The sequence below is a fragment of the Leopardus geoffroyi genome, chromosome E3 (genome assembly GCF_018350155.1).
Source record: "Leopardus geoffroyi isolate Oge1 chromosome E3, O.geoffroyi_Oge1_pat1.0, whole genome shotgun sequence".
Taxonomy (NCBI): Eukaryota; Metazoa; Chordata; class Mammalia; order Carnivora; family Felidae; genus Leopardus; species Leopardus geoffroyi.
The window spans coordinates 27,829,660-27,853,945 of NC_059340.1; the positions used below are offsets into that span (position 1 = coordinate 27,829,660).

Below are 24,286 nucleotides of genomic sequence, written 5' to 3' on the forward strand. Positions count from 1 at the left end.
ATAATATTAAATTGCAGACACTTAACCCTGCTTAAACCTTTGAATTTTAGGTAACTTCCACGAGAACTTATGTGATAGCCAAGACCAACTCACCCAGAGAGAGAAAGAAACAAAATTCAGGTGTTGAGGACATGCAAAAGTTTTCTTTCCATAGGCCAGCCTTTTAATTTTGTGTTCCATTATGTGGGAGAATAGCATCGTCTTGCAATTTTAATGTGATGTCCCAGACCATAATATCCAAATACAATATTTATGCAGTAATCTCCAAAATGAAATATTCATGGGGTGGGAGATTGGTTGCTATATTTACTTGCATTTGAAAACTGATAAGCTGCAAATGCATGCTTTGGTTAATTATGAGTAAACAGAGACAAACAATCCCCCCAGGTCTCAGTTCCTGGGTTAAGAGGGGCGTCTGGACTGGGATAAAGCGGCAGAGGCCCAGAGTCTGGGTATTTAGCAGGGGAAAGGAATCAACTGCTTGGACAGTGATTTGCATTTTGTTTTCTACCCTATGCATTTGCCATCTCTTGAAAAAGGGAATGCCTGGAAATCAAGGTAAGTAGGCAAATACCTGGGTGTGCCTTTTCATAAATGTTGGTTCAGCAGTCAAGGGTGTGTGATTCTCTACCTGAGGGGTGGAGAGCAGATTTATTGAAGCACTGGGCCAAACGCACAGAAGATGACCAAAGACACTCTCTTGTATTTAGTTTCATTACCAGATGATTTGATTATGTGAGGGCAATCGAGTCAACAGGTGGAATTCAGAGCAGACAAAAAAGGGATCTGGGTACTAATGATGACTCTGTCTTCGCAGATGGGGAGATACGGGGTTGGCTTGACTCTCTGGAATGCTAGTTTCCTCATCTGGAGGATGAGTTCCATGACACCTGTGCTGACACCCTCCTGAATCAGCTGTGAAAGGCTGACAGATGAGGTTTACAAAGGTCCTTGCTAAGTATTCAGTAAGCACTATTCATTCCAGCAATGGACTGAGCCAGTCATTACACAGTGAACCATTCTTACATAGCAATTATACCCTCCCAGAATCCCTCACATCTGTGACCACCATTTCATGCTTTATTTTTCTCCATAGAACTTAAAAATTTGTACTACTGTATACAAGGTATTTATTTAGTTTACTGTCTCCTTACTAGATGTAAGTCCCAAGAAGGCAGAGAGTTTTTTGCCTGTTTTTGTTCAAAGCTGTATCCTTAGTGCCTAGACTAGTACCTAGCATACAGTTGGTGCTCAATAAGTATTTATTGAGCCAATGAATAAAGGGAGGAGTAAAAGCCATGAAATTGTTCAATAAGGAAGTAGCAGCCCTTAACCAGGTATCTGATTCTTCTAACAAACATTTGAGACACAAAGGAACTCAATCCAAGAAGGTTAAGGGCGTTCCCCAAAGTCACACAGCTAACAGTCCTGGACTCGAATCCAGGTCTGGATGAATCCACGCAAGCTCTTAACTGCTCTGTCCTGATTGCCAGGGTCCTTGTAAAAGGATCCAAAGGGAGGATCTGAGAATTTTCACTACCTCAAAAAGACACGGTGCTGAAATGAGAAAACTGACAGAAAAGGGCTCATTGTTGGTCTTGGAAGAGCTCCCTGCCAGATGTCACAAAGACTTCTGTCTTCAGAACAGACTACCTGAGGGCAAACATGGAATCAATTGCATTTGGTTTTACCTCCTAGGATTTCAGGGAGGGGTGGTTTGCCTTCCAGGGACTTTCTCTACTGGCACAATATGGAACAAAGTCATAACTAAATAGGATTCTACTGAGATGTCGTAGGGACCAAGTTGTACTCAGCTGAGCATCAAAGGAAATTGGATGGAAGGGGACAGGGGTCCTCATTCTCATCCGTGTGTGAAAAGGTCAGTTAAGAAACCTTCTGTAGCCTTTGAACATGATCTCAGAAAAGGCAGACAATGAAGGTCTCTTAATTCAGTTAATTCCCTGGCTACAGTCTTGGCATATTCATTGAGTGTGGAATTATTCCAGAACTGTCTCGTCCTATAATGAGTTTGAAAAGGAAGAACTCTGCTCCTCAGATTTTACAGCGTGTCTGAGTAAGAAGGAATCTTAGCAATCAGTTAATATAATTAATTCTATAGATTGAAAAAAAAACCCAACACACTGAGAGGATGTATGATTCAAAGACATCCAAAGTCACATAGCCTAGGAAAAAAATCTCCCCTTCTTCTCTTTTCCTGTCCAGTGATCTGTCACTGAATCCAGATTACTCCTTTAGCCTAAGTACAACCTAAGCATTTTAGTTAAAAAATAAAGTCATGGAACAAAGCATGAAAGCCCGCAGTGTATGAAATCAGCCAGCTATGTGAATGTGCTGACACGTAACAGCCGTATAATGCAGGGGCCAAGCTTTGGACTACACAATTCACATGCTGGGTAGGCCTCCAACCTTGGACGACCTGAACACATAACTTCACATGGAAAATGGTGATGATGATAACACTTACTTCAGAGGGCTAGTGCAAAAGTTTAAATGAGATTATACATAGAAACGGCTTAGGGTAGTGCTCAACACACTGTAAGTGCTCCATAAATATTCACCAAGATGCTTAATATTTTTCCTTCATCAAGCTACAAATTTAAAATTTCTATCTCTCCTCTTCTCTCTCCTGTGATTTGGTAGACAGGAATGGGCAGGGCACCTCCAGAACTAATTACACACCTCTATGTCCAGAAAAGCAATGATATTTCAGCACCAAGGACAGAAGCCCAGAGCCCCACACAAACCGTGAACTTCATCTCCTGTGATTATTTTAATAAGCAATGCCCATGGTTGTGGTAGCGGAGGTGACAAGGGTCATGGGCACCTTTCTAATTCTGTCCGAGCAGTATGAATACATCATCTTTTCATGCTACCAGTCAGCAAGGATTCAGCTCATTGGGACCTAGTCTGGCAGCTCCACAGGGACCCTACTAGCTGTTTCTTTCGGGCCCAGGCTGGATTGTCCCCTTTCCTGACCTAGGCTGGGGTCAACTGTTATGCCTCTACTCTGAAGTACCTGGAAGAACAGGGGGCTTGGAGCATTCACTCGTTCAGCAGCTCCAGATAGCATCTTCACTACCCCAGGTCTGTGTGCTGAGAATCTGGTTGTGAACAAGATGGACATCATCCCTACCCTTCTCCATCTTCCAGGGAGAGACATAAAAAATAGAATAACACCTGCCATTTATTGAGCACCTGCTACTTTCCAGATCCCATTCCTCACACTAAATCCATATTCTCTCATTTAGTCTTTACTACAACCCTATGAAGGTTCATTTTGCAAATGAAGGAACAGAGACACGGAGAGGCTAAGTAATTTCCCCAGAGCCATACAGCTGGTTAGTGCCAAGGGTGCGATTCTAACCTTAGCCGTCAGGCTCTGGATCCCACACTTTTAGCCATTGAGCTATAATCCTGCTCTTAATAACTAAGTAAGTAGACACAAAGAGCCACAAAACACATTAATATGTAATTAGATGTTTGTGATAAGTGCTATATAGAAAAACTCAAGGGCGCAGTGACAGAAAATAAAGAGAGATGTCATTAGTGAAGATTGTTGGGGAAGGGCTTCACTGACGAGGTGGCATTGAAGCTTCACGTCAAAGATGAGGAGGAATCAGTCATCTGAAGATCTGGGGGCAAGAGCTTTACTGGGGACCAAAACAGCATGTGCAAGAGCTTAAATGAATGGAAAGAAGTCAAGGTGGCTGGAGTGAGAGCCTTGCTGACACATCTGAGCAGGTCAACTTCGAGAGAGGCAGACCCTACCTGATTGGTGGGGGGAATGCATCATCTACCTGGATATGGCAGGAAGCCCCACAGTGAACATGCTGAGGGAATCAGCGTGATACAGAGGCTAGGAGTACAGACCCTGGGGCCAGATTTCCTGGGTTCTAGTCAGCCTCCCCACTTATAATCTGTGTGTTTAACTTAGCTAGCCTCTGGGCTCCCATCTGAAAACTGAGCCTGATAGGACTGCATTTCCATCATGGGGTAGTTTTGAGACTTGCAAGAAGTAACCTCACTAAGGCATTTAGGACAGTCCCCGGCACACAGGAAACCCTTCACATGTGACTGTTACTACTGCCTTGTGCGAAGAAAGTGGACTTGTGTTTGATATCCAAGGGTCGGGGGAGAAAAGAAGACTGAGAAGAGATGCCAAGTCAGGGGCCCAAATCCTGGGACCCAGAATCCCCTGACTTGGTAGCCATATGGTCTTCATGGTGCTTGGTGCCCAATCAGCTTCTACTTCCAAGAGGCTAAAGGTCCACTGAAGGCTAAGTGGTTTTCCACAATTTTTCACACATTTTAAAAAACAGTGTTTACTGCCTTTTGTTCTGTTTATAAATGTAATGCACGTCCTTCATGGAAAACTTAGAACAGAAAGAGAAAGCAAAGAAAAAAAAAATCAAAGTCCATCTCTCAGAGATGACACCCTGAACATACTTTTGTCCTAGTCTTTTGTCTAACTTCGATGTGTATTGTTTTGCTAAAAGAAAAGTTCCCAAGTTGACCTCAAAACGCATGTGGGGGCCAAGAAAGGAGATGCATACACAGCTTTGTGTGGGTGCTGGTGCAACGCAAAGCTTTATTTTGACATGCCTGCTATAATTGGATTAAATACAGTGAACATGCAAACAGTGATAAATGCACTGGTTGGGTTTAAGAAAAGCAAAGGGGAAATGCAATCTGCTTTCCCCATTGGAAATGAGATATTAATTATCTCCTCACATCAATCATGGTGCTATAAGACAGCTGGGGAGAGAGCCCATTTCTTGATAAGCAAGTTGGCACCAAAGGGCCTCCTGAGCACAGATTTGCTTGGGGGAGGTTCCTGGCCAGGCTCTCAATGGATTTGCCAACTATTGGCTAAACAGTTGCCTGTTTATACATCAAGGGAGGTGTGGGTCTGAAGATGAGTTCAATGTCAGAGAGAAAGGGCTGCTGAAGCTGCTTGGCTGTTATTCTGGTGCCCAGTCGGGGGGAGTGCTGTTTAGAGCAGGTGGGGTCCAGACCTGACAGCTGGAAGAAACTTGCTGATGTCACTTCCAACCTCAGGGCTGGGGCCCCTCCTGGTTTCCTACTGGTCTAGCCTTCTTACCCGTCAAATGCTAGTTTCCATAAGAATTGGAGGAGTGCTTGCAAAATGTTAATCATATGTATGCCATTTTCAAGATTCTTCTCCATCATCACTGTCACTAAGTTGACACGCCCAACTAATTGTTCCAAGAGTTTATCCCTATATTCTCCCATTGAATTCTTCTAACAACTCTGACACACAGGTGCTTGATGTCACTCAGCCAAGGTCATACACCTAGAATCCAGAGTGTGGATTCCTACCTGCTGTGCCAAGTGCTTTATGTATAGCACTTACAGGAAAGCTCCCTTAATAATTTTCCCTAAATCAACTTTGAATAGCTTCAATGGTGTTTTTTTTTTTTTTTTTTTTAAACTGAGTCTTACTCTCAGGATAACTTCTATGAAACCATGGGGCAGACGGCTAATTCTATCAATTGTTGTTGATATACTTGCGATCAGTACCTAGCTTTCCCAGCACTCCTGACTGTGAAGTACCTGAATCCACCTCTCACGCTACGGATGGATGGGGAACACACTTTGGGAGACGCTGACTCTAGAAAGGAGGGGAAGAACCTGACCTTTCCTCTCCTAATCATTTCAACAATACTTCTGCTTAAAGTTAGCAGGATTCTGCTCTTTCAGTTGTACGCCCCAAAGGCAAAACTGCAGGTCCTGTCAGATGTGGTCATGAATCACGGCGTGATAAAATCAGGCCTTAAAAGCCAGACCGAGCCATGTTCCAGTCCCAGCTCTGCAGTCTGCTCACTGTGGAACCTTAAGCAAGTAAAATCAACTCTCTAAGCCTCAGCTGTACTCATCTCGAAGATCTCACTTGCCAAGTGACGTGGGAATGAGACAACACACCAGAAAGTGCCTGGTTCAGGGCCTTCCCAGGGTCAGCGAGGACACTCCGTCCTCCACAATGCCCATCTCCCTATTCACATTTTATAAAGATGAGGAAACAGAGGTTTGGAGAGTCAAAGCCATCTGTTGAAGTCCTATGGCCATCACATGAGCAAGCCAGCATTTCAACACAGGTACCAGGCCTCCAATGTTCATGTACCTGCCCCTGTACCACAATGTGTCCCTGGGCTCAGCATGGGGGCCTGTGGACCCTGGATCAGCAAGAGAGCTCAGATGGACTGAGACAGAGAAAGTGTCAGAGGAAACCTTATTCTGGCTGGTGGAAAGGTTCTTCCCTTTCTAGCCACTATCAGACCACCCCCCTCCCGGGCCCCCCGCAACAATCAGGTTGCAGACATTTGGGAAACTTCTCCAATGCTCCCTGAACAGAAGCCAGGAGTTCCAGGGTAACTGCAAGGACCTATTTAGTCTGCAAGGACATATTTAGTCCCTCAGTGAGCTTTAGGACACCTGCTACTGCTCACCCTACAGAGGCTAACTGGGAAAACAGTAACTGTGCTGCGTGCCTTTCGTTGCATCGACTTTATTTTTGGAGGAAAGCAAGGAGAAATGGTGAACACAACACTCCCCTTCATTTAATTACAGGAACAGTCAGGACCAATTTGGCAGCTATTAAAATATTAGTTTGCCTTTATGCCATCCCTGCGGAGCAGGAGCTGGGAATCCACACTGGCTGCCAAGGGCTGGAGATGGGGACAGAAGGTCAACACTGCTATTAGGAGCCACGTGGAACTAAAAACCGAGGAACCCTGTGGCCTATTTTGTATCTTACTGCTTGTTTTTGGTCCCTGCACATCGTTTGATCTTTTAACCTCTTTGCCTTTGTCACAATGTCTTTTACAAGGGCTGGTCCAGGAGCAGAGAGCATCAGAAGGAGAAGTGCCTTCGGAGACCATCTTATTCATCCACTTTTCTTTTTTCAAAGGGAGAAAGTGAAGCCCAGAGAAGCAGAGTCGCTGCCTGAAAGCCACCCAGCATCCTGGAGGAAAGCAGGCCCAGAATACAGACAGGCTGCATCATACAAGGGTTATGAGCTTGGGCTCTGGGGACACAGGCACCTGGGCCGGAGTCCTAGCACTGCTGTAACTATGTGGGCTTCACCAAATTACTTCACCTGAGTCTCAGTTTCCCCGTCTCTAAAACGAAGCTACTAAGTCACCATTGGAGCCAGAAAATCCAACCAACACAAAGGAAAATAGAACTAAACAAGGGAGTCAAAAAGTACACACTACCAGGTGTGAAATAAATACGTGCTGGGGGGAGGTGATGTATAGCCAATAATACTGTATTGTGTATTTGGAAGTTGCTCAGAGAGTAGATCTTAGATGTTCTCATCAACAAGAAAAATGTAACCATGTGGGGTGACAGATGTCAACTAGACTTATTATGATCATTTTGCAATATATACAAATAACGAATCATTAGGTCATACACCTGAAACTAACATAATGTTATATGTCAATTACATCTCAATTAAAAAAATAAAAAGATTCCCCTCAGTGAACTACTTGGCTATTTGATGTGTTTATTTTACTTTAACCCGCTCCTGGATTAGTGAATAATTAAATGCCCCCCCCCCCCACAATAAAAAGGAAAACAGAAGAACTAACGGAGTCCAGGTGTGATTAAAGCATTTGAACTGCTTGATTTAGCCATATCTGATGTCAGAGATCAAGGTTTTCCTTCCATTAACTTCCTTTACCCACTTAGTCTAGTTTAAGCTGGGTTTCTGTCATCTGCCACCGAGGGTCCTTTATAACACATCACCCGTGCAGGGTCTGAAGCCTAGCCATGCCCAGCTCTGTGCGATGGGGAGGGGACAACAGAAGATGCACAGTGGCTAGGGTTACTCATCAGCAGGTGAGGCCCCAGCTGACAGAGAGGAGAGGGTGGCAGGTAATGGCTCATTTTACTATGAAATTAATACGACATTACTGCCCTTCATTCATTCAAGTAAGAGAAAACCAGCCAAGGGCTCATTCCTGGGTAGTGGAATGTGGGAGCTTTTCTGTTCGGAGATCCTTGGGTTTTAGTTTTAGCAGGAAGTGCCAACAACATCTTAGCTGGAACCTTTATGTTGTTCTGTGCCATGTGGATATTACCTGTCAGCTACTGACGCATATCTACCAGACAGGTATTCACACACCCAGCGGGGTAACTCTGGCCCAAACACCATCTATTTATTTCTCCCACCATAATATTTTCATCCGACACTTATCATAGCCATGACATCACCATCATCATCACCACCATCACATAGAGCATCTACTATATGGTGGATGCTTTATATGCAGCATCTCATTTAATCCCCTCAACCCCAAGAATGTAGGTCTATTGTTATTTCCACTATAAAGGTAAGGGAACAGGCTCAGAGAGGTTAAGACACCTGTCCAATGCAACATAGCTAGGACATGGCAGAGCAGGACTCTGATCCAGGAAGTACAACCTCAAGGCCCACGCTTTTAACCTCTGTGCTACATACCCAGTCCCAAGCACTGGGCCTAGAAAGAGTGGACAGAGAATAAATACCAACTAGGCAGGAATAATAATACGAGGGTGGATAACAATTCAGACACAAGTCTATCAAATTACAATGGGCTCCGTTCTGATGAAACAACTTTGCACAAAACACATATTACAAGGTTACCTGGAGGTAACCTAAGGGCCTAGACACTAACATCTGGGCCAGTTTTGATAACTAACACCTGAATGGAATCTTGTTCAGCTCCACCTTGCTCCCATGGGCTTTGGGGTCAGAGAACTGGGTTCAAATTCTAACATTTACCAGTTGTGTAACCTTGGGAAAATCATTTAGACTCCCCAAAACCCCTTTCTTCTCCTGACAAACGGGGATAATGATTCTTATTTTGCATTGAGTGGCCCTAAGAATGAAATTGGATCCCACAGGGAAAAGGTCAGCGGAGCAAGGGCACTTATCAGGAACACATCACACAGTGGCTGTAATTCTTGATCTACCCAGGCCTCTCTCCCTTTAGCGGTGGGAACATGCTCACGCTAATCTGTAAATCATGCTGATTTACAGAGCATCCTCAAGTCTGGGGGCTCCTTCTAAATGTAAAAAATGCAGGCTGTCAGTAGGATGGGAACAAGCTATAAACAGCTGGATGAAATCAGACTTAGAATTTAGGCAATGACACAACAAAGGATTCTGGGGTTACATCTGGAGAGCTCAGGAGATGGAGCTCAAGGCTACCTTCTGGCCCACCACCCCCCCCCCCCCCGCCCCCGTAGGTAACTCGGTAAACTGAGTTACAGAGCCAGCCAGAGGGCAGGTCAGTCAGCAGTTGCACAGAACGCCTGAAGCAGACTACAAACTGAAATGCCAGTGGGGGCCAGGTAGGGAAGGGGCACAGGAGAGGACAGGAGAACACGGGCTTTGTCTATGACCCAGGTGATAGCCTCCAATGAGAAACCTGAGGCCCAGAGTCAGTGGACCTTTGGATCTTTTAAGATGAGCTGGATGTGCCTGGGAAACATTTTTAAATGGGGCTATTCATTTTCAAATGGAGCACTTGAACTAAAACAAAACAAAACAAAGCCAACACAAGAGCCAAACCAAACAAAACACATCAACGAGCTAAAATTATCCCATGTGCTGCCAGGTTATGGTCTGAGTTCAAAGCTAGAAAAAGCTGCCAGCATGTCAGTGATCTGGGCTGCTTTTTTTTTAATGGTGTTTGCCATCAGGACGGTGAGGCCTATCATGTGATCTCCCCTAAAGGGGGCGCTTGAGACTGAATCCCTCATGGCTGATCTCTGGCCACAGAGATTGACTCTGCTGAAAGTGGGACCGCAGCATGCTATTTGTGGATCCAGACTGGGCTTCTTGGTGCCTTGAATCTCTGCCAATGTCTTGGGCAGTAAGAGTGAGGCACTGGTGAGGGTAAAGGGTGGGAATCAGGATATATGAGCTCAACTCCATGCTGGAATGAGACTCTTTTTCACCAGGAAGTAAGTTCCATGAGAATGAGGATTTTGTCTTGTTCAGCTCTAGAAGGGTGCCTGGCACATGCTTGGCACTGGGTGAGTGTTTGCTGAATGGCTGACCCAATGAATGATCTGGGGCCATCACTTAAATTATGGGGCTCAATCATCCCACCAATAAAGTGGGAATGAACAATGGCTGCCCTACTTACCTCAAAGGGTTGCCATAATGAGATAATGGACCCAGGAAAGTGCTCAGTGTGTGTGTGTGGAGGGGGGAGGGGGGGTGTAAAGGGCTATTACGAGAGGAGATGCATTTACTATTATCCCTGTCCTTGGCTGACGGGAAAGACTGCTGCAGACCCGACATGGAAGGGGCAGGGGCCCACCCGAGCCATGCCTTCCTCCTGTCCTCTACTTTCCTCTAGGCTAGCCTCAAAGGAAGCCCCAAAATGATCACTCAGATTTTCATTTCCATTTTGCACATGGGTAGGGGGAGCATGTGCTACCTTGCATTGTCCCGGCCGTGTGACTTCAGGAAATTCATATCTCGGTATCGGGAGAGAAATGCCACCAGCTGGTCATTCGTCCTGTGGAAACAAACCAAGAGGAAGGTCAGGGTCCTCCAGAGACCATGGACACTTTCTGAGTCTTGGCTCCCTTCGTGGTCACAGAAATAAGGTCCATACAGGCTAATGAAGCATCTTCTTTCATGGGTCACCACCCTAGGCTTACCACACTACATTAAATGGGGATATTAGCGTGTTTGTATCCTACCTATCCTATAGCCTGTACACTCTTTGAGTATAAGCATACTACCTTAGCTGTTCTGGAATCTCCAGTGTTCAGCACTGGGCGTGGCAAACAGTAAGTCATTAGTGTGTAGGTCAATGCGATACACAGCAATCTCAGGGTCTTTGCACGTGCTGTCCTTGGGAAATTCTGCTTTGTATCTTTCCAGATCTGGCTTGCTGTTATCATCCAGGTCTCCTTTCAAATGTAACCTCTTCAGAGATGCCTTTTCTGGCCACCCAACCTAATGTGGCATCAGCCTCCCCCACCCCCATCTTTATCATATCCCTTTATTTCCATTACTATTTTATTGTCACCTGCAAGTGTTAAACTTGTTTACGTTATGATGGAAGCTCCATCAGGACAGAACCTAGTGGGACTTGCTCCTCACTAGCACATGGTAGGAGCTACATTAATGGTTGCTGGATGAATGAATACTAAGTCCTTGAATAACCAGTGGGCTGGCTACCAATTGAGAGAGCTTTAAAAAATATGAAGTGCGATCGAAACAGATGACGTCGTTCCCAGTATTGTTATCCCAAATTTATCGCCATCAATCTCGGTGTAGGCAGTGTAGTCACAGCTAATCAGCTTGTGCATACAGCTGTGACAGTATTTTAAAAGGCAGTCACACGGGTCTCCATCTGCCAGAAATGCAGTCGCCTCTTCTGCTGAATAAACCCAAACAGGTAAACGGTGCTGAAGTGACAGCTCCTTTATCATCTGCTCTGCTCAGGAATTTTTACTTAGAAGGAAAGGGTTAACCATTGTTTCAAAGTAGGAGACCAGATGGAGGCGGTGGAAAGGAAGGACACTCCTGGAACTGAATGGAGGCTCTCAGAACTTTGGGGGGCAGGTAGGTGCCTTAGAAAGCAATGCCTGGGCTCTAGAAGCAGAAAGGTCTAGAGGCAGATCCCAGCTCCACTCCTGACCCAAGGGTGAGTAATTTAACATCTGGGTGGTAGCCTTCTCTGAACCCCCCTGACTGCCCAGCAGACAGCAGGCTCTCAGTACATATATAACAAATGGATAGCTGGGAATATTTAAAGGGCATACAGTAGGTGCGCAATAAATGCAAAGTGCTTTGCTCCTTCCACCTGCCACCATCTGGTCTAAGCAGCCCCCATGCCTCACTCCTCTTCATTTCCCTGCAACTCCCTGCAGCCGCACCACTGCAAGCCCCTATTCTGTGATTGGATGACGCATGCTGACCAACTCATAATTCCAGCGGAGGGGGCACAAAGCAGTCAAGGGACGCTGCAGTGAAAACGAGCCCTGCCGGTGTCCCATCCTATTACTGAAATGAACACCAATACACAGGCGGCCATTCTGGCGGTAGCAGAGAGACCCCCGTCCGCACTGAAGTAAATCCGATAGGAACACGCAAGCCAAGCCCTGCCGAGGCGCACAGAGGTAAATTCCAGGGACACAGCCAAATGGCTAACCCCACGCATCTGCAAAACGGTGCATCTCGTGTGTGGACAATCCTGCCCACATGCTCCAAGGTAAAGCCCACGTGTGCCTCATACCAAGTTACAGACAGCCATGGGCAAAGGGCCTCCCGAAGTTGCGGGGAGAGGTGGGAACAAGATCAGCCCATAAAAAAAAAAATGAAAGCAATCTCTCTTAACAAACCCTCAAGAGGCCCATTCCATCTCCGTGTCTCAGCAGTTCCTGTTTACCAACCCCCCTGCCACTCTGGGACAGTTCATTATCGTCGTCCTGATGAATACGGGGACAAGTTAACCTCTGAATGGGTCCCTGGCAGCAGGAATAATAAATAGGGCCTCTCAGCCGCCTCAGAGGGAGGATTGAAGGGGCCGGGCCGGGGCTCCTGGGCCCCCGTGCGCGAAGCCTCAGGCCTCCCAGGGTCAGTGGCTGCAGCTCCACTTGGCAACCCCAGAAAGCGCCTTTCAGGGCCCTGAGCTGGGGCCATTTTCACATTTACCGCTTCACCGAGTCCCCATCTGACGGGGATGAATAGGCATTTAGCGAATTTACTTAGCGATGCTTCCACATGAAATCGTCTCAAAAGATGACATCTTGGGGGAGGGAGGGCGGCTGGGGAGGGGGCTGCGGATTCCAGGCCCAGAGCCCGGGGAGGGAGAATGCGGGGGTGGGGGGGGGGGTAAGGCTGCCTTTCAAAGCAAAGTGCTGTGTGCCTGGCTTGGCTGGACTGGCGGGGTCAAGGGGACCCCTAACTCACCCTCCCTGGGCTCCCTCCACCAGCCCCCTCACTCTCCCTCTCTCTCAGAGTAAAAAGCTTGCTCTGCACACTGAAACCAGTCTCCCAGCCCTTCTTCAAGGGGACACGCAATTCGGCTGGGGCCCAACTTTTCCTATCACTGCTTTCCAACGCCTGTCTATAATTGCCTACATAATATTTAGTTCTCCTCAGATAATTAACAGCTTGCGATCTGTTGACATTTTACCCAGTTCCAGCCTCTCTCTCTCCCTCTTTCCCCACCACATACGTTTCTCACTCTTCCTCTTCTGGTGGAGTCATGTGCCAAGTGGCTCCCACCACTCATCACTTGTGCCTGTCCCTACCTTTGTGAAAACCATTAGGAGACATGTTTCTTCGTCCACAGCCACTCCTCTATGACCATGACTCTGGGCCCCTCACTGGCAGCCTTCGTGGCCACTGGGATGTCTTTGTGGAAATACGTAAATAAGTAAATGTTAAAATAAGTGATTTTATTTTTTTTTTTAATTTTTTTCAACGTTTTTATTTATTTTTGGGACAGAGAGAGACAGAGCATGAACGGGGGAGGGGCAGAGAGAGAGGGAGACACAGAATCGGAAACAGGCTCCAGGCTCTGAGCCATCAGCCCAGAGCCCGACGCGGGGCTCGAACTCACGGACCGCGAGATCGTGACCTGGCTGAAGTCGGACGCTTAACCGACTGCGCCACCCAGGCGCCCCAATAAGTGATTTATTTTAATAAATAAGTCATTTATTTCAATTAATAAATTGGCTATAATATAAACAAACTTATTAGAACCATGTGAAAATTTCTGTTGAAATGAGGGAATAAGTGAATGATAAATAAGCTCCAAACATTAAAAAAATTTAAAAAAAGGGGCTGCCTGGGTGGCTCAGTTGGGTAAGTGTCTGACTTCGGCTCAGGTCATGATCTCATGGCTCTTGAGTTCGAGCCTCAGGTCGGGCTCTGTGCTGACAGCTCAAAGCTTGGAGCCTGCTTTGGGTTCTGTGTCTCCCTCTCTCTCTGCCCCTCCCCTGCTCGCGCTCTGTCTCTTTCTCTCAAATATAAACATTAAATTTTTTTTTCAAATAAGCTCTAAACCACAACCATTTATGAAATTGTCCACCATGCCCCAGACCCTGGAGCAGATGTTTGCCACATTTTACTGCATTTAATATTCACAAAGACTCTATAAAATGCGAGTTTCATTCCCAATTTGCAGATGGGCAACTGAGACTCAAAAATTGCCGCTTAGTGAAGCACAGCGTCAGGATTAGAATCTGGATCCAGATGTCAGAGAGTGTCATGCCCTTTGCTACTAGACTGTTTGCATAAATGAGTGAAGGAAGGAAGGAAGGAAGGAAGGAAGGAAGGAAGGAATGAGTGAACAAATGAGTAAACGAATGAATAAATGAATGAACCAGTGAACGAGTGAATGAGTGAACAAATGAACAAGTGAATGAATGAGTTCCATGCCAGGTGTAGGTGCTCAAATGCCCCCCTATTCAGAGCCTGGTCTTTGGATGAACGGCCTCAGTCCACTGTTACTAGAAATGCAGTAACTCGGGCTCCACCTCGGACCTACTGAGTCAAATTCTGCATTCTAACAGGATTCCCAGGGGATGCGTGTGCCCTTTAAAGTTTAAGAAGGGCTGCTTTAAGTGAAGCATGAATATGGTAGTTAATTCTCTTCCTCTTTTCCTTCTTCATCTTTTCCCTACGGCCTGCTCCTGAAAGCCTGGACTTGCAGCGAGTTACTTTCGTCTCAGTAAGCCTCAGGTGTTGGGAGTATTAAATAAAATAATGCCTGAAGATCTGTGCCGTAGCGCCGGGCATATAGTAAGCCCTTGATAAATGTTAGCTGTTATTTAATAGTATTATTATTGCCATCTTGAATATCAGAAGCTTAAGACATTTTGAACTGGAGACAGCAGTATAATGACCCAGCCAGATTTGAACTTGGAAAGCTTTCTGTGCTTAAGCCCCAGGGGATGCCCTGTGGAGCATGGTTTGGGAAATGCCCCATCGAACGGACCTGTCTCCTCTCCCGGCTGGTGTGAGAGTTAGGAACCGGCTCCCGGGGGGCCAGCTCGACACTGTGTGTGTCTAAGATGCATAATGGTTCTGGGCATGAGGACACACAGAACTGGGGGGGAGGAGGACAGCTCAGCTCTCAGGTCCCTCTAGTACCCGGGAGCCCGGTCACAGCCAAGCCTGCCTGCTGGCAGCCTGAGACAGGGCGAGGAGGGAAGGGGGACCTTCTCAGCCTCCACTTGGAAAGAGTACAACACAGAGCCAGCCCTCAACTGCTCTACGTTCCTCCTGCCCACCAGGCTGTGGCCCAGAACCCCCTTCTCTGACACAGGATGCTGAGAAGAATCTGCCAGAGGTACTCCCGACTACCGGCAAGGCAAAAAGCTAAGCACAGAGTTTTTGTGAATGTCAGGACTCAAGACTTCCACCCGCTGATGCTGCCGGGTGTGTGCAGACCCCAGGGGCACCAGATCGAGGCCTCGTGGATGCGGCGGGTGGGCCATGTGAGGAGCAGAAATGTGTGTGGGTGGCAGGGGGTGGAGGACCAGGGCACTGGGCAAGCTGAGCATGCTAAGGATGGAGGCACCTTCAATGTGAGCTCAGAATAAACACACCGTATTTCCCCAGCTTCTTCCACTGCTCTATCATCTGCACGGTTCTTTCAGACGCATGTTCAATTTAATGTTCAATTCAATAGCGCTTCAGCTTTACCCTATGTGACAATATTTGCAGTATGTGATGTACTTTTTTTTTTTTTTTTTTTTTTTACAAATCTTAAATTCTGGTAAAATACACCTAACAGAAAATCTGCCATCTTAACCATTTTTACGTGTTAACAGTTCAGTTGTATTAAGTACCTTCGTACTGCTCTGCAACTATCAACCACCATACCTCTCCAGAACGCTTTGTATCTGGCAAAGCTGAAACCCTGTACCCATTAAAACAAGAACTCTCCATTTCCCCCTCCCCCAGCCGCTGGAAGCCCCCGTTCTGCTTCCTGTCTCCGTGAACACATTCATAGAGGAGTCAAACTCCAGGAACGTCCTATAAGGGGGATCATACAGTACTTGTCTTTTTGCGACTGGCTGTTTTTCCCCTTAGCACAATGTTCTGAAGGTATATCCATGTCATAATGTGTATTTCTGTTTCGAGGCTAATTCCGATACACCATTTTTATGTTTTTTCCCCCCCATTACACATGAAAAGCAAAAATGACTACGTATCTGGGTACCTCCTAAAGCACCTGGGCCACCAGGGGCATATGGAGAGCAGTCAGCTGTCCCGGTTTGTCCAGCCCTGAGAGGGGATCCAGGACACAGATGTTTCAGTTTTAAAATCAGATGGTCCTGGGACACCTGAGTGGCTCAGTCACTTAAGCGTCCAATTACTGATTTCGTCTCAGGTCATGAACTCACATTGGAGCCCTGCATCGGGCTCTGCACTGGTCATGGAGCCTGCTTGGGTCTGTCTGTCTGTCTCTCTCTCTCTCAGAAGATTAAATAAATATCAGATGGTCTTGGCGAACCAACTTGAGCTGGTGGCATACACGTCTGCTGAGAGCCATGTGACCCCAGAAAAACGTCATACTCGTCCTTTTCTGAGGAGCCCAAGAGTACAGAAAACCATGCTGGGGGAAGCACGTAACCCTTCCCTATGCTTCTGAAATTACCATCCTACAGCTTAGCCCACAGCAAGAAAGACCAATTAATGGCAAGAACAACAGAAAGAACAGCATCTAACACTTGAGGGCCTGCAGTGGGGACCACTCTCTGCAGCACTCTGCATCTGTTAACCCACTTAGTCCTCACGGCACCCCTATGAAGCAGGTGCTGGGACACTCACAGCCCTTGTTATTACAAAAAGGGGAGCGTGTGTGTCCATGGCTTTTTTATGTAAGGATCTATCATGCTGATCTGTCTAATCGGCACATAAAGTAGACTTCATCCTTCTAAGGGCGACACAGAATCTCATGGAAGGGACACAGCCAGTCTCCTAGTGATGGACATTTATGTTGTTTGCTTCCCTTACAGATACCGCTCCTAGGAACCTCCTTGAGCGTTTCTCTTTCCCGTATGTGGGTCTGATAGCTTTCTGTAGGATTCAGTTCCCAGATGCGGCATTGTTCGTGCAAAGGGCACTTTTTAGTGTCTCTTTGCTTTTAGAAAGGCACGCTATATAGACTGAGGCTACGCCCAGAGCCAGGACGGGGCTCACGCCACCACGCAGGAACCAAGCCAGTGGGCTCCCAGGAATATGGGGAGGGGGAAGGAAATGGCAAAGGTGATGAAAGGGGTGGGGGAGTTGTCCTGGGGAGGCTGGTGGGCTTCTTTGGCAGGCTAAGCAGGACTAGCAAGGGCCTTCTGGCTTCCCCATGGGACCAACAGCCAGTGGGACAGGAATGAGCCTCCGTCAGGCAGCGAGGTGTGTGTGTGTGTGTGTGTGTGTGTGGTGTGGGGTGTGCAGAACCATCCAGTGCCCGGGGCAGCTGCTCCAGCTGGTGCCCATCTGTCTGTTAATAGCACAGGGATTTTCAACCAGGGCACCTTGGACAATACTTTTCAGGAGCCTGGCTATAGTTGTGAGATGGGTGGGCACTGGATCTAATTCCGGTCTGTTCTTCCTGGACTTGACACTAGATGTGCAACAAATAATTGCCGTCGTTCTTAATAAATGCCCCAGGGGAGCACTAGCGTGCAGGGCTCGTGGCCATCAAGGCAGAGAGCTCTGTCATTCACTTGTATGTATGTCCCTGCCTTTGACCACAATGCTTCCTCTACTGGACATGCTTTTCCCTGTGTCTTTGAACTGGAGGGGGAGAGGGGAACGTGAGGCAGTCAGAAAACACTTAGTAACGATGGCAGGAACCATGCCTGTGTTGCTCATTGTGTTAACTATGCCTCCCCCTTTCACCCACAATGCCCCCATCACACAGGAACTAGTTGATACATGAATAAAGTAGGACACAAAGAGATTTAATGACTTGGCTGAAGTCTTGCAGGAAGGTGGACTACAGACTTGGACCTTCGCACTCCAGGCCCAAAACATGACTCTTTGCAATCCTGATCTCCTCGTGCTGGATCAGCTTTAGGAGTGCCCTCCGTTTCTTTCCAAGGACAGCCAGGCAGGAAACAGGCACCTGAAACTGCAGCCACCTTCTAAGGGGACCCATCGTCGAACACACGCTGCATGTCAGAAGGTGACACAGATACGGCCTCTTAAGTGTGGGCCTTTCTGCTGCGCTGGTCTAAAATCAGAGCCCTAGCCACTGGGTTTCTCTCGCTGCATTCTGGCTCACAGATGGATTCAAACCCATTTTTCCACATGGCTTATTTCTTTTTGGGTGTTGGGGAGAGGGGGGAAGATCCTGTCGATGCTCTGTCCATGACCCTCCAGGCAGGTTTTGCTTGGACCTTACCAAGTCTTCTTGTCTACTAGCAAATCTCTCAGGAAGGCCAGAATTCCAGAACAACACAAAGAAAGGTCAAGTTCAGGGTTCTCTGCAGACGAGCCAAGAGCAAAAGCACTGGAGATAAGAGAAGGGCAATCACTGATTGATCTTATAGAGCCAAAACGAGGAGTGAGACCCACTTCTGCGAAGACACAGTGGGAAATGTATGGAAAGACCTAGGTACTGTATTTCTTCCTCGGCCCTGTGGGCGTACTTACAGCCACTGTTGGTACCCAAGGAAAAGTGAACTGGATAAAATGCTGCCCCAGCTTTCAGATTCCACTCTAATCCATCCTCCGGAAAGCAGCTGCAGGATTTTTCTAGAACCTAAGTCTGCTCGTATCCCCTCTCTACTTAATACCCTTCAGTGGCACTTTGTCCCCTGTAGGACGATGCTCTTAACTCCTTAGCAAGGTGTATAAAGTGGTCCGTGAGCTGGCCTGGCTGCTGAATCTCTGGCATTATTTGAAGTTTTCTAAATGTTCTGTGTTTCCTGTGACTTTGAAAACTCGCATAAAACTGTGCTCTCCTGGAAACATGATTTCTTACCCCCTGACAGGGCGGGTGCCAGATACCTGGAACAGCAGTAGATAAGGTGGTCATGGTCTCTGTCCTCCAGGAGCGCAGAGGACAGTGGAGAAGGCAGACAGACAGGTAGATTCTTATGATATGGAGTGAACTGCCAGGTGAAATAAGGCACCGAGCATCCTGGAGACACCAGGGGAACAGCTCTTCCCCTCCACGCAGGCAGGCAGCAAACTGGGGAGCCACCTGGCTAATAAAACTCAGTCCCTTTTTTTTTTTATTATTATTTATTTTTGGGACAGAGAGAGACAGAGCATGAACGGGGGAGGGGCAGAGAGAGAGGGAGACACAGAATCGGAAACAGGCTCCAGGCTCTGAGCCATCAGCCCAGAGCCTGACGCGGGGCTCGAACTCACAGACCGTAAGATCGTGACCTGGCTGAAGTCGGACGCTTAACCGACTGCGCCACCCAGGCGCCCCAAAACTCAGTCACTTTTGATTGGATTTATCTTCCTGTTACCAGAGAAACCGATGCAGAATTAAAACATGCTCAATGCATTGGCAGGAACTGGCAAACCATTTCTCAAAGCCTCAACGCTTTCACAGAACACTTGTAAGACACACATTTTTCATTTTAAACATACATAAGCCATTCTAAGAGGCAGTTTATCTGACTTTCCATCAGTGGGAACTCTTAACATGTCAGCCCTTCCTGCAGACGGCTGTAATGGAAAGGTAACTGACAAGAATCAGCGCCCCGGAGGCCATGCCTGATTCTGGAACACTGCTGGAATCATGAATGCAGAACTAAATTGCCATTCAGCCTTGTGTGTGTGAGCGCGTGTGTGTGCATGTGAAGTCTGTTTGATTGTATTTTAATTTTCTGAAATCTGGTTGTCCTCATATGCCACGAGACATCTCAAATGAGCAGAACATTTGGTTAACCAAATTCTGCATCCCCTTACGATGACTGATTACAGCCAGTTATTTGATTTGCTTTTGGGCAAGAAGAGGCCTGCTTTGGAGGACACAGAAAGACTGAATCTTAAGGGTAAACGTGATCTACGGGAGAGAACCAAAACGTGGCTACAACGGAAGCTGTGTCTGCAGAAATTTCTCCCTGATCTTTGCCACTTTGTTGCTATTTGATTTTGAGCAAATTCCTGAAGCTGGCTGAGCCTCAGTTTTCTAATCTGCAAAACGGGGATAAAAACGGTACCTGAGGCACCTGTGTGTTGTGGGTATGGCACCCATAGTCCCTGACCCAGGGCTGGTGCTCAGTAAACAGAAACCCCCATATCCTTTAGCTTCAAAATGCCAGAGGAAAGGCATGCCTACCACTTGCCAGACCTCCATCACGCTGTGTGACATTTCTAACCCTACCTGCCTGTGTGCCTAGCCCTAGAATAAGTTACGTATGTTCAAGTCCCTTGACTGTAAGCTACCCGATGACAGGAACTTTCTCTGATTCATCTTTATTTTCTCCGTGTCCGGCATAGGCCTGGAACACACATTCTAGCAGCTTGATGTCTGTGAGTCCCCCTGCTCATTTCCGAGGGGCTCAGCCCGTCTGTACTGCATTCCAGAAGGAGGACCTTTGTTCCCTATGCTGGGACCATCCTTCCCATATATTTGCCTGTTAACCCCCAACTGTCTTTCCAAGAACTGGCCCAGGGTCACATCAACGGGAACAGGCTGGAGTATAAATGAGAACTAAACTGAATGAAATTTTATTGATAAGCTCAACTCTCCCATCTGCGTGTATGGCTGAGAACAGAGTTCTTTTCACCATTGCACACTCCCCTGGGTTTGCTCAAATGACAGCAGTGACCCATCATAATAATTTCTCTATTCCAGTTTCACCGGGTGGACATCCCTAACACACCAACAATAAATATACTGATGTGTGGAGTGTTCACAATAATGAGCCTGAGACCAGAGAGATGTCGGTTCAAGTCCCAGTTCCACCACTTACCGGCTGCGTGTCCCTGGGCGTGTCGTTTCTGCGATTTGAAGCTCAGTTCCCTCATCTTTAAAACTGAGGATGAGGATGTCTACTTCATAGGGTTGCTGTGACGATTAAGTCAAATACGACAATATTAACTGTTGCCTGCTACTGAAAGATCCAGGCTTATACAGATACACAGGCACTAGGAGTGCTGTAGGACAGGATACTCTGAATGGTGGCCAGGGGAAAGCCACAGACAGAGACTGGGTAACCTAGCCCGCAGAACGCTACAATGTAGCTACTATTCTTAAGGCTGCTGTTACTCCTCTTACTTCTCCAGCACTAGGTTCTGTATTTTGCGGCTGACAGGATGTAACAAGCATCTCCATCCCCTGGAACTTCAGGGTCAGGTCAGTTCTGATTTCAGTCCCAGAGCAGGCCTGAGCTCAAAGGACAGCTGACTGTCATGGATCACCTTGGGCAGCCTGCCAGGTCCCCTAGCCTGTCCTTTCTGGAATAGGATCCGAATGCATTGGAACACAGAAGAGAAGCCACATACTCCTCCGTGGAAAAGCAAACGTCGTAGCCACCTCTGCAAACCTCAAGCAGACACAGATTCTTGGCTCAAGAGACTGATTCTAGGGAATGAGGACGTGCTGCATCCAGAATCTTCTTTCCTCGCAGATTCTAAGCCTGTTTATTTATTTTGGAGGGTTGATGAGAAGTTATACAAGAGATCAGGCTGTTTAAACAGAGGACACAGGCTCTGAGGTTGTAATTTGGCAGTTGCTAGAGGCAAAAGCTTCTGAAATGTTTTAAAAGAGAATTTATCACATAGATGAATGGTTCTCAAACTGCGTCTGGGGCAGCGCTAGGTTCCACTTGGCCAGTGGGGCCTCAGGACAGCTCACTTGAGATTTCTCCAGAGAAATCTGTCACCTACTTTCCACACTAGGAGAAGTTTCAATTGGTAGTAAAAGATTTAGTAGAATAACAATATAAGTTGAAACGTGATTAAAGAAGATGGCCAATTCAGATTCTAATTTGGGGGGAGGGGCAGGGAGGGCAGAGTATAGCAGGTGACTAAGTCTGTGTAGCAGGACTGGCTGAACTCCACCCTCACTAGACTGTCTGACCTTGGGTGGGAACACTTTCCTGGAGCACTCTTGCATTCTGAGCAATGGGCATCATGATAGGACACATTTTGTATGGCTGTTTTGAAGATAAAGAGAATGATGCATGGAGGTTAAGCACTTAGCATGGGTGCTTGGTATACAGCAAGCACTTAGTAGGTACTAAATATGTTACTGTTGGGGCTGGGGAATAAATTCCTTTCTTCTGCCCTCCCTCCCTTCTTTCCTCCCCTCTCCTTTTACACATTTTTGAGCACTGCCTAAGTGCCAAAAATTGTGTTGAGTTCTGATGTTAGATAGGAATTCAGCTTTTTAGACCACTGGTATCACTTTGAGTCGCACAGACCTATTTCAAGGAGGGGTAACTTTCCCAGGTTTTATTGAACTATGAACTCAGACTTCCTGCTCTTTGGGTAAAAGTCATTCATTTCCGGATATTCCTGAGGTGTTTACTCAGAGGGAATACCTTACATCCACTCCCCTTGTGTTCCTGACTGATAGTGACTGACATAGTGTTTCTTAAAAAAATATTTAGGGGCGCCTGGGTGGCTCAGTCAGTTAAGTGTCCGACTTAGGCTCAGGTCATGATCTTGGGGTTCAGGAGTTTGAGCCCCACATCCGGCTCTGTGCTGACAGCTCAGAGCCTGGAGCCCGCTTTGATTTCTAGGTCTCCCTCTCTCTGCCCCTCCCCTGCTCATGCTCTGTATCTCTCACTCTAAAAACAAATAAACATTAAAAAATTAAAAAAAAATATTTACTGTCATCTGGGACTATTCCGAAAACCTGTTCACATATAATAATGCTGAAAGGTGCTATTACAAGTTCATCGATCACTGATAAAATATTTTCCAGTGCTGGTCCTTGAGTATTTAAATGGTTTGGATCATAAAAGAGGTTTATGTTGTAAACTGTAAAACACGATGTGTGCCAGATGGGAGCAGGTCTGTTTTGTTCATATCACTATATCCCACATTCATCCAGTCAGCAAACATTACTGTTACACCTACTACATGACAAGATACTGTTCTAGATGTTGGGAGGAACAGTGACGATTGAGACCCAGTCTCTGTGAGAACTGACCCCTAGTGTCTCGAGGCACCCACCGTATGCCTTGGATTAGCTTTTCTCCCATGTATTACAAACGGTACTAGTTATAGGCCATTCTTGCCAGAATCAAGAAAAGAGCCATTCTGATCATTTTCTGTGTTCTGAGGTTCCCACAAGGAACCCCCGGTAAGAAAGGTGCGGCTGGCACAATATAGTTGCTTAACACCTACAGGGACAAACGCTGAATGGAATCCCTAAGGCTCTGCCAGGTTCCTGAAATGGAATTCATAAACTCACATGGCATCCCTTTCATGCTAAGGCAGATAGACAAATGGGCAGGTGCAGCTGAGACGAGCCCCACTGAGTGACAGCCAGATGTGCCACTGGTCTGCAGGGACATTGCTCAGCATCAGGTGACCTGGTTCTAAAGCCTACAGTGTGAACTTGCAAGCTACTTTATCCTGAGTCTCAGTGTCCTGGTCTGAGAGGGGTAGAGAACTGATGAGATCACGTGTGTGAAGGTTTATTTATTGGCCTAGGGCCTGGCACACAGGAAGTGCCTGGTTATCCCAGAGCTGTTGTTCCTCAGTCCCTCTGAGGGATGGACAAGGAGGCCTGGCTTCCCGAGGCACACCACACTGCAAGCTGCAGTCAGCAGGTGTTTCCCCGGGGAAGCCAAGCCCGTAGGGTGCTGACATGGCCCAAGAGCTTGAGAACAAAGCCGAGACTAATGTCTCTCTGCAGCTGGTGCCCTCGCTGCCCCCTAAAAGGCTGAGGTCGGCCAAAAAAGGAAACCCTCAGAAGCTGGAATCCCTTTTTTCCTACCTTATCTTCTTACTATTTCTTCCTTTTCTCTCCTAGGCAGTTGAACCACATACAGTAAAAAGTCACCATAATACCCAGAAGAATTGAAAAGCCAGTGTTGAAACAAAAACTTCTATATAAATGTTCACAGCAGCACTGTGCACAACAGCAAAAGGCGGAAACGACTCAAACGTCCACGGAAGGGTGAACCGAGAAACCCAATGTGGTACATCCTTACAACGGAGTATTATTCGGCCGTAAGACAGAATGAGGTACTGATATCTGCTGTCACGTGGCTGGACTTTGTGAACATCATGCGAAATGACACCAGCCAGGCACGAAAGACCACATATCACAGGGTTCCATTTATATGAGGTATC

The 24,286-nt window shown here is 46.9% G+C and overlaps 1 protein-coding gene across 1 annotated transcript in view; it reads right to left on the minus strand.

The window, feature by feature from the left end:
• The window catches only part of XYLT1 (xylosyltransferase 1), a 311,997-nt gene that overhangs the window by 36,993 nt on the left and 250,718 nt on the right, over nt 1-24,286 (minus strand). Inside the window, exon 6 of the mRNA XM_045460172.1 lies at nt 10,479-10,559. Within this exon, the coding sequence (XP_045316128.1) occupies nt 10,479-10,559 (81 nt within the window). The remainder of the gene's footprint in view (nt 1-10,478; nt 10,560-24,286) is intronic.